Source organism: Populus euphratica, unplaced genomic scaffold (genome assembly GCF_000495115.2).
Source record: "Populus euphratica unplaced genomic scaffold, PopEup_1.0 scaffold14.1, whole genome shotgun sequence".
Classification (NCBI taxonomy): Eukaryota; Viridiplantae; Streptophyta; class Magnoliopsida; order Malpighiales; family Salicaceae; genus Populus; species Populus euphratica.
The window spans coordinates 605,110-615,960 of NW_011499876.1; the positions used below are offsets into that span (position 1 = coordinate 605,110).

Below are 10,851 nucleotides of genomic sequence, written 5' to 3' on the forward strand. Positions count from 1 at the left end.
ACAGGCAAACGAGGGGGGGGGGGGGGGGGAGATGTCACAGCATACTTGAGAACTTTGTAAGGTTTAGATGAAAGGTCCATGTCAAACCAACATAATTTTCCGTCTCTGCTTCCCACAATTACATTATCACCTGCATGGAAGTCAAACCCAGAATAAGAATGTTGTAGGAAAAGAGATACATGTGATGACTTGGAAAATCTATCAACAAAAATGAGGAACAGACCAGCAGGATGAATTGAAATAGAGGAGACTTCACGTAATCCAGTCTCCAGCTTCTTAATCAACTTTTGCTTCAACAGATCATAAACACGGACATTCTTCTTTGTTGAAACAAAGAAGATGGAGCGAGTAGGATGAAAAACTGCTGACACCGGAAGTCCATGCAGCTTAAATGGATGTCTTTGAGTAAATTTCTTAGAGAGCTGGTGGATAAGAATTGCTTTTGAATCACGTAATTAATTGGTCAAGGCTACAAATCATAGGCAATTGGCATTCTTGTTTCTTTTGGCTTCAAGTAAAATTGCTCTGACATGTGCTTTTGTTTGCATGTCTGATTTCATGGATATCTCAAAGTGACTTGAGCATGCATGCCTACCTATTTCTGATAAATGAATATCACACTTTTCAATATAGAGTCTCCCTCATTACACGTCTTAATTTCACAAGATTAACAGTCCTTGGAATCAAATGAAAACAAAACCAGAATACAGTATACAAGACGTGTGAGCTTCAGAGCATGGCCTTGCTTTGGCAAAAAGATGCAAAAAATCCCCATGGACAAGTAAAACTAGAACACAAAGTGGTGGCAATTCTAAGCTCATGGACATAATAAGATCAAAGGATTGTCAAAAAGTGAAAATAAAAACTACCCAATGAATCTACAAAAGATGAGAAATGCATGCTTTTTTAGCTTAGAAACATCATCCACATTAACATGCAGCTCATCTACCAACCACTGGCACTGAATGCAACACATCACTCACTGCATATGAAGGAAAAAGCATTCCTCTGCAATCATGAAATTGTCTTCTCATAAAGAATAAGAGCCAGAAAAGGATAAATAAAAGGAAAGCTAAGTCACCAAAATGAGCACAGAAAAGTTAAGTGAGGCCGGTAGACTTCATGCATGGAACAATACTCTATAGAACTAGAAACAAAACTACAATCAAATGACAGTGAAAGAAAAGGATATCAGCTGGCATCACAGTTGAGAAATAGTCTCCTTTACGATGCCATTCAACGGAATATACAGCCTGCAAGAGCAAAAGAAAGTGAGGGATGAATAAGAAAAAAGTTTTCAAATAAATTATCTTCGCCGATTAAAACTAGTAAAATAGTCTGTTTCACCAATGTTCAAAATGAGCAAAGAAAATTACCTTGAAATGCCTTAACCTGATTCCTTCATGCTCATCATCTTGAAGCCAGCTCCAGCCAGACACCTTGTTGCCTATAAATAACCAATAAATGGAAAAAATTAAGAAAATTCCCGTTGGCCATAAAATAACAATGCATGAACCATTTTTTACAAACCAGAATCTACTGGAGCTGTAGGTGTCTCAACTTGCAGAAGTTCCTTAACTTTTCTCTGTATTTCTTCATTTCCCAACCCACTGTTCAAAAGAAATACATCTTGTCCCCTGCCAAAGTATGTTTGCTTTAATTATGTGTGATAAAAGGCTCAACAAAATTAAACCCACTGATAAATACAATAAGCCTTACACAGTGACAGCCAAGATAGGAAGTTCCGGCAAAGGATTCCATGCTACATATTGGACAATTTCACCAAACTCCCAGACTTTAATACATCTACAAGTCTCAACCTCCCACAAGCGCACAGTTCCATCACTAGAACCTTTCAGAGAGCATGAAAACATAAGATCCACATCCAAGGATAAATTTGATGTTTGATGGATAATACAATAAATGCTGAAGAAGAACATCCAAACCTGAAGCAATCCACTGTCCTGAAGCTTCAGTGGAAATGGACATAACTGCATCCGTGTGTCCTCTATACTCAAGATAGCACGTCGCTGGGTAAGGTCTAAGATCTTTTCGGCTTGGCAGCTTAGGCTTTAAAGATTCAGGATCGATATTAATCTGCAATATCAAGAGTCCAGATTCTAATTAGCTTTATGATGTAGAACTTTGGATAACTTGCAGACTAACTTTAATCTCCAATTTGGACTGGTAACTTACACGTTTCTTGCGAATTCTAGGACACAAGTATAAATCCAAGCAACGCTCAAAAGAGTCTTTAACAGCATTCTCATAAGCTGGGATGCTCCTCAAAGATGTAAACCTGAGTGGATGAAATATTGTTAAGATGCTAGGTGTTCAAAGATAAACAAGATATGTAAATGAGTCAAGAGTTGAGTTACCTTTTAGGGATAAATTTAGGACGGTCTTCCTCATCCATCAACTGATAAGAATTGATCTCCTCTTGTGTTGGGATGTACTCTAGAGAAGGATTGTATGACTCCTCATGACCTAAAAGAAGAATCAAGTTTAATAAGTCCCATTCATTCAAGCAATGTGAATAAAAAAAAAGAGATATATAATATCATGCCTGGCAAATTTGGTTTTGGTGCAGGAATGTAAGACAAGTGCCCAGTCTTTTCTGATGAGCTAGCATCGTCCCCCCACAACATGTAGAAACGTGGTTCTTCTTTTGGCTTGTCAAACTTTATATATCCTTTGCGAATTGCCCTGACAAGTCCAAGAACCTGTAGATTCATAAAACAAAAGGCGCAGAACATGAAGCATAGAACCATGTCATGATTTCACAAATGAACCTCTCCAGATAAAATTCAGAATGGTAAGTCATTAAAACAATAATGGCCATTCAAATAAACCCCTAAGTTGAGCATAAATTATTTATCTCCTCAACGATCTTGGATCAATAAAATATGAAATGACTTGCCTTTTTAGCTTCCCATTTTGAGGGGATGAATCGGCTCTTTGGCTCTGGTGCATTTGACAATGGATGCTTTGCATCTTCCCATTTAAACCAATCAACATAAGGCTGAATGAACACATAAGATATCAATTTTGAGCATATAATGTTAAGCATTATATGTGTGGAAAATGATAATCCAAAATTATAATTGTATAAAATATTTGAACATGGAAATGAATGAGAACTACAGACCACATAGGGATCAAAGTCAGCATGTGGAGCTTTTCCTTTGAGCATTCTACGAACAAGTTTGGTTTCTTCTTTTGTAAGCTCCACTTCCTCATCATTGTAATCATCATAAATCTTGCGCCTGAATACAAAAATATTCACCATTAGCAAACACATTAGCTTAGATTAAACTTGATTAAAGTTGATACTTCACAATTTTCTCAAGGGTTTGGATGAGATTGCTATGTGCATGTGCACTTCAAAGATAAATTTTATTAAGATAGAAAAGGAGAAGAAAATGACTCATCCTCCTGAATAGGAAGTGCAAAATATTAATGGATGAGTGTGGTCCAATCATGCTGAAAACAATCAAGATAGTCATTATAAAGTTCCAAGTTTTTTTTTTTTGTTCAGGTTGAAATCGGCCAATTCAATTCATACAAGGAGTGCCAAATCAATCCACAAAAGTTCCAAGAGTTGAACATCACTCCATATCCGACCTCCACAATAACTGCTCTGACAAAAAATAATTATTGACCATTTTTCCCTCTCAATCAAAACGCTAAAATCACTAGAAATAGCATAATTCTAAACAACCTTAATTTTTCACACCCAATGTTGTTGAAAAAGCTCAGGACAATAAAGTTGTGATCCACTACCGCTCTTAGAGCCTATGAACAAAAAGCAAAGCACAGGCACATATGCCTGGCACACACGTTTCTATAGCACTAAAAAAGATCTAGAATAATAGCTTATCTACCCAAATAAGAAATGGTAGACTGTTGTGCTATTGCACAAAGGTTGTAGGGCTAAATTAGGTCCAGGCTATTTAAATGTTTTAAATTTTCTATCTAGTAATCTGCATAATGATTACCAACCATTGAACACTAAGACATGATACTGCATTCTTTTCTATTGTCCTTACAAAACATGAACATTTTAACGATATGTGTATGATTCAAACAATGACTCTACCATCAACAAAACTATGAAAAATTACTAATAAAATATTTCCAAAAGATTAAAACATCATCCTCGTTAAGCATAGAATGAGCATTAGATGAGAAAGATAGTGCCCCTCTTGTCTTCCTTGACTACATGCTTTTGTGCTGTTTCTCTTTCTTCTTTTTTCTCTTGTTCAGTTGCAATCTTTTACATTAAACAAATTTCCTTAGAACATGAGATTTCCATGTCCTAAACCTCTCTAATTTAGGGTGCCAACAATGAACAACCCAAATAGTCACCGTTCCTTTCCTTCCCTTGCTACCACTGAGGTAAATCCCTCATCAGTCATTTCTTTTATTCAGCATCCGCTACATAAATAGGAAACAAAGGTAGAGGCCAAAGCTGTGTTTGGTAATGTATTTAAGCTACGTTTGGCTGGAAAAGGCATCAGATTGGTGCTTTTTTTAGGTGCTTCTAGATGATTTTGATATGGAGATGTCAAAACCATTAAAAAGCACCCAAAGAAATATTAAATTGATATTTTGAAGACCCAACACACTTTCACAAAAGCACTTGCATAGCATTACCAAGCACACTCTAAATAGGAAACTAGCATGCTTGAATGATGATAATGCAAACCCCGATAGAAAATATGTTCTATCACTTTTCGAGACTGGGTAAAGCTCTCTTGACAACATGATCCCAAAATGCTATTGAACGTAATATCTTTCAATGAGAAGCAGAGTACGAGGTCATTCCTATTATGAGACATCTCAAAATCAAACAAAATGAAATTTTCTACACCTAAATGCATCCCTCTCACAAGGCTCAACGTCACTCCTCCGTCAATTCTACCGAGAACAATGACAACAACTTCGCATAAGAAAGAAGATGAAGGATAATTTTCACAAGGTCACAAGCCCTTTAATGATGCTTTAAGCTCCTCGTAACAATAAAACATGGTGGAGGATGAGCAACCTCTAACTCAATGCCTCCACCCATATTTAAATTCTCTCACATCCAACAATATATTGAAATTTCAATTAACAAAATTTTAAACCCTCTAAAAATCCAACTAAGACAGCTCCTTTTCCCTGTTTTCCTAGAACTAAGCAACCATTTGTTATAAACAGTATAGTGTGAGGAAGTGTCAAACCAGAGAAATCAGAGACACAGTTGGGCCCTATCTAATTCATAACATTGTGATATCTACCCAATATTTCTGTGGACAAGAATGGTTTAGCTTGAGAATCTTTCAAGGAAATGAATTGTTTTTTATCGTATCTGATAAAATAGTTTCCCCAACTTCTGATGCTCTAAAGCTGGTTAAATACAGGGGTTTCTTACTAGATAAATGAAAAATTGGGGGGATCCTTTGGTACTAATTTCTACTTTTTTCTTTTCTGGAAGGATGCCTTTTATTCAATGATATATGGCAATAATTATTCCTAGTCACAATCACAAAAAGGAGAAAGGAAAACTATGATATTTATGTTGGAACAACAGCTGACCAGTCCTTGCACAAAGAACCACAAAACATAGGAAGAATAGAATAAGATAACTCCAAAGATTGGGGAAAAACAATGCAGCAAGTAACTAAGAGCAGATGGGGAGAAAAGCCTAGATAACAAAAGAAAAATAAAGTAAAAAAGTACTTTGCATTCATTGATAAGTATTGGGATGAGAAAGACATGGACACAAATGAAAAACTCACCAATTTTTTGAGTCATCAATATTTGCCAGAAATGAATCGAGTTTATCTTGTCTTTCTTTCTTTTTTATCTTCTTTCCAGCAATGTCATACCCAATATGTTTTTCGTCCCTATACCACTCCAAGGGAACATCACCAACTGTATTTCTAGGAGCCACCTTTTGAATGAAAATAACCAAGCAAAATAAGTTCCGCTCATTAAGGAATTAAGAAAATACCGAAATAAATTATAATTTATTTTTCCAGCATCAAAGGAAGGTGAAAAAATGAACCTCGTCCTCAGAAGAATCACTTTCTTCAGCTCCTTGATCAGGTTCAGAGTCTTCACTGTGACCATCAATGGCCAAGCCCTCACTACTGCCAGTGTTGTGAATGCCCTGCAATAGTTATTATTAAGATATTAACGTACAAATGACCACAATACCATGGAAACGTTTCGAGGTGAAACATGAAACTTCATAATGTCAAAGAACAGAGGAAAAATATTTCCCTCTGTTTAATTTTAATAGCCAGGAATCTATAAAAAGGATTTCACTATAAAAAACCTTGAGCCCTAATTTTGGCTAGAGCCCATTCAAACTACAACCACTTCTAAACCAAGCATTGTGGCTAGACTAACTTTTAAATAAAATTAGCCTTCTCTTTATTTTCTTTGCCCTGAAAGAGGACATGCTAGATAATATCAAGATTTATTACATTTTTTTATGTTGGTAAATATTGCACATGCAGATGGAAAGCAAATGCAGGCAATTACCATGTACCTCATCTCCAGAAGATTCACCATCGCCAGCTTCTGACTCTCCTACTGATTTATAATCCTCAGAATCATCATCCGCAGAAAGTTCCTGCCATAAAAAAGTTACTCAAAACTCATTAACGTGTTACAGAACAAATAGTCGAACAAGCACAGCACTAAAACCGCAAACAACCAAAACAGCAATAACCAATCAAGTATTTCTCACAAAATAACCACAGCAGCTTATAAGTACCAGCTGTTAAAGCACAAAAATACACAAGCTTCTATGAGCACAACTGAGGTTGTTTCTGCAGACGGTGGAAATATTTCATGCTTCCCAGCAAAACCCAGAAGATGAAACGGTGCATACCTTGTAATCAGTTGCTGTGTCTTCTAGTTTTTGAGCAAGTACGGATTCTTCTGTGTCGTGCTTCTCTTTCTTGGGGGGTTGGTTCTTTTTGCTGTTCTTCTTCTTTTTATCAACTTCAACTGATTCTTTCTTGCTCGCCCCCATTGTCTCTCCTGTCTATCTCTCTAAAACTCTTCCCTTCTCTCTATAAACTGAAGGTAGATCCTTGCAGGGGAGAGAAGGCTGCCTGCAACAAGAAAATGGATTCGCAAGGTAGGGTTTCAGGGTTTTAGAGGGAGGCAAAAACTACTGGGCTGAACTGCTAACTAGTACATTGTTAGCCCAATTCTGAAGTTTCAAACCCACAAGCAAGGAAAGCCCATAAGAACGACACTTCATATTTAAAAAGCATTCATATACAAAAGACAAAACAAAGTATTTAATTTAAAAAATAAAGATTTGTTATAAAATAAATTTGTTTCTGATATAGCTTTAGAATTAATTTTTATGCTCTCAAAAAAAGAAATATAGAAAACATATTCCTTTTTTTCTATTACTTTTATATATTTTATTATAAAACTATATTAATAGCTTTCTAATAAAAAGAACTATTTGTTTTACATGAAATATTTCCTAACTACTAGGTATTTTCTCTCTTATTCTTAAAAATATTACCTAATCGAGGAGAGGAAATTAGTATTTCCCTGCTCCATTATCACTTAGTATTGGAATGGTAATTTAGTTTTTTTGATATTTAATTGTAGGGTTAAATTTAAAAAAAAAAATTTCTATTTAATTATCTTAATATCATTACTTAAATCATAAATTTGATAATTAACCTAATTAATTTGAGTTTGTTTCTTTTTTAATTGATTTTTTTATATTTTATGCTTTAACATTTTATTAGAAAATAAACTTCATAATTTATTTTAATTTGCTTTATATAAGGTTATTCTCATCTCATTATCCGAATCATAGATTTGGTGGGTTAACCTCATTGAATCGGGTTATTTTTTTATTTTATTTTTAATTTCAACATTCAGCATTGAGTTGCTATGAATTATGACTTGTAATTTATTTAAGTTTACTTTCTATAAGGTTATCATGATTTAATGAATTGAATTACGGGATTAACTAGCTAACTTGAGTTGATTTGGGATGTTTCTTTGATTTTTTTAATTGAATTTTTTTTTAAATTTAATCATTTAATGTTGGGTTGATTGAGAATTTAAGTTTATAATTTGATTCGATTTACTTTCTACGAATCTATCATGGTCTTGTGATCTAGGTCGCAAAATTAATAGGTTGCCCAAATCAATACAACATGTTGTCATCTTAATATTGTTTTAAAAAAATATTGTCTTGATTTTTTTATTTTAACTATATTTTTATCAGTTACTTATATTGTTCGGATTCACAAAATCAAGTTGTTACATCAAATCAACTCTTTTATGGTTTAATTTTTTTATATTATAAAAAATGTGTTAGTAATATCTAAATATTTTACTTAGATATACAAAAAAATTGATCTAACCTGCAATATAGTGTGGGTTAATAATCTAGTTCACTTTAAATACTCTTATAATTTCTCATATATCTTTTTACGAGTTTTGAAACAATACTAGTGACCTTACTCACGTTATGACGCGTGAGTTTTTTTTCATTAAAAAATTAGATATACAAGCTTTGTCAACATGTTTTTTGGCATAAAAATTACAATTGTAAACCAAAAAGCTCATGCAAAAATCTTATTAAATAAATTAAGAACTAGAAAAAAAGACATTTTTTCCCTTGATAAATTTGAAAAAGACATTTGGCATCATGAAAAGACCATAATACCCTTATCCCCTATCTTTCGTTTTGAGTAGATAAGGGTAAAGTGGGGTTTTTACTATGGATTGTTATAGTGAAAACCCAACATATTTTTAATTTTTTTAAAAAAACTCTAAATTAAAAATAAAAAAAATAAGGACTGAATTAAATATATATATATATATGAGAAATTATAATTGAAGAACTAAATTGAAAATAAACAAAAAATTCATAAAAAAGCTAAGAACAAAAATTAAAGAAATCAAAGAAATAAAGACTGGAATTTAAATATTAAAAAAGGACTTAAATGTATTTTTTTAGGATGAGAGAAAAAAGAAAAACAATCACCGATGTTTAACATATCATATACTATCTACATGCACCGTACACACTAAAAAATGATACAATGACTCTTTTAATATTATCGTTGAAGAAAGTATTCCAACAATGAACGCCGCCACACATGTCACTCAAAGGGCATAAATGGTGTCCTCTCATTAGGGCATACGAGATTTATGCCTAACAACTTTTTTATATTATTAAAATACAAAAATATCCCTTATTGTTCCTAAATATAATTAGAAAACCATGATAGAAAGACTACAAGATATTTAGTATAAAATAAATTTCTTTTTAATATAGATTTGAAATCAATTTTTATGCTCTCAAAGCTAAAAAAATACAAAAAATATATTCCTTTTGTTTTTATTATTTTTTTATTCTAAAACAATAATTAAATGCTTCCTAATAAAAAAAACTGTTTATTTTACATGAAACATATCCCAAGTGCTTGGTATTTTCTCTTTTATTCTTAAAAATATTAGCTAGAACTAACTGAGGAGGGGAAATCATTATTCCCTTACTCACATATCACTCAGAACTGGAATAGTGATTTAGTTTTTTATTTTAATATTTAATTTTATTCTCTCAACATTTAATATTATAATTTTTTTTGATTTTTTTCTATTAGGTTATCATAATATCATTACTCTAGTTATGAGTTTGATAGATTAACCTGACTAACTTGAGTTTTTTTTTGTTTTTTTAATTAAATTTTTTTATTTTATCATTCAATATTTGATTAAAAATTGAGCCTTATAATTTATTTTGGTTTGTTTTATATAAGGTTATTTCGGTCTCATAACCCTAATAACAAACTTAGTGGATTAATCTAGTTAAATCAAGTCATTTTTTTATTTCATTGTTCAATATTGAGTTGTTATGAATTATGATTCATAATTTATTTTAGTTTACTTTCTCTAAGGTTATCATAATTTAATGACCTGGATCATTGGTTTAGCCAATTAACCCGAGTTGATTTAAGATATTTTTTTGGTCTTTTTTAATTGAATTTTTTAAAATATAATCATTTAATGTTTGGTTAATTGAGAATGTGGGTTCATAATTTTGTTCAATTTACTTTCTACATGACTATTATAGTCTCATGATTTAAGTTACAAAATTGAAAGGTTATCTCAGGTTGACCTAAATCAATACAACATATTATTGTCTCAATATTTTTTAAAAAAGATATTGTTTTGAATTTTTTTATTCAAAATATGTTTTTATCAATTATTCATGTTGTTGTTTTATTTGCAAAATCAACCTGGTTATATCAAATCAACCACCTTACGGTTTTACTTTTTTTACACTATAAAACATATTAGTAACGCCCGAATATTTTATTTAGATGTTCAAAGTTTTTTTTTATGTAACCTACAGTATATCACAGGTCAATAATCTAGTTTACTCTAAACAATCTTACAATTTCTTTTATATATTTGTACTAATTTTGGAAAAATAATAGTTACCTAACCTACGTTATGCTGCAAGTTGTATTTTATTTTCAATAAAAAAAAATTAGATATACAAGTTTTACCAACATGTTTTTTTGGCAAAAATTACAATTTTAAATCAAAAAGCTCATGCAAAAATAGGGTTTTCACTCTAGATTGCTATAGTGAAAACCTAATTAGTACTTAAAAGTGCATTTTCATTAAGGTTTTATATTATCTTATTACACTTAAAGTGTCATTATATTTTCTAACTTAAGCATGTTTTATAATAATAAGTTTAATAATATAAGATATTTTTTATTTATAGTAAATGTCATTTTGAATATAGACATATCTTATAATTTAAACGATTAATTGATGTATTTAACTATTGAAAAT

General features: G+C 32.0%; 1 protein-coding gene across 2 annotated transcripts in view; it reads right to left on the reverse strand.

The window, feature by feature from the left end:
- LOC105128384 (Transducin/WD40 repeat-like superfamily protein) overlaps positions 1-7,141 on the reverse strand; it is an 8,763-nt gene extending 1,622 nt beyond the window's left edge. Inside the window, exons 1-16 of one of the 2 annotated variants that reach the window (XM_011030016.1) lie at positions 6,887-7,141; positions 6,542-6,625; positions 6,053-6,157; positions 5,784-5,938; positions 3,149-3,266; positions 2,921-3,022; positions 2,567-2,723; positions 2,379-2,487; positions 2,197-2,299; positions 1,947-2,097; positions 1,720-1,852; positions 1,531-1,637; positions 1,377-1,447; positions 1,193-1,253; positions 224-451; positions 46-130 (exon numbers count right to left, since the gene is read on the reverse strand). In XM_011030016.1, the coding sequence (XP_011028318.1) occupies positions 46-130; positions 224-451; positions 1,193-1,253; positions 1,377-1,447; positions 1,531-1,637; positions 1,720-1,852; positions 1,947-2,097; positions 2,197-2,299; positions 2,379-2,487; positions 2,567-2,723; positions 2,921-3,022; positions 3,149-3,266; positions 5,784-5,938; positions 6,053-6,157; positions 6,542-6,625; positions 6,887-7,030 (1,913 nt within the window). In that variant the 5' untranslated portion in view covers positions 7,031-7,141. Of the gene's footprint in view, positions 1-45; positions 131-223; positions 452-1,192; positions 1,254-1,376; positions 1,448-1,530; positions 1,638-1,719; positions 1,853-1,946; positions 2,098-2,196; positions 2,300-2,378; positions 2,488-2,566; positions 2,724-2,920; positions 3,023-3,148; positions 3,267-5,783; positions 5,939-6,052; positions 6,158-6,534; positions 6,626-6,886 lie in introns of both variants that reach the window. The other variant, XM_011030017.1, reaches the window with a different exon arrangement.
- Between the last annotated feature and the right edge of the window lie 3,710 nt (positions 7,142-10,851).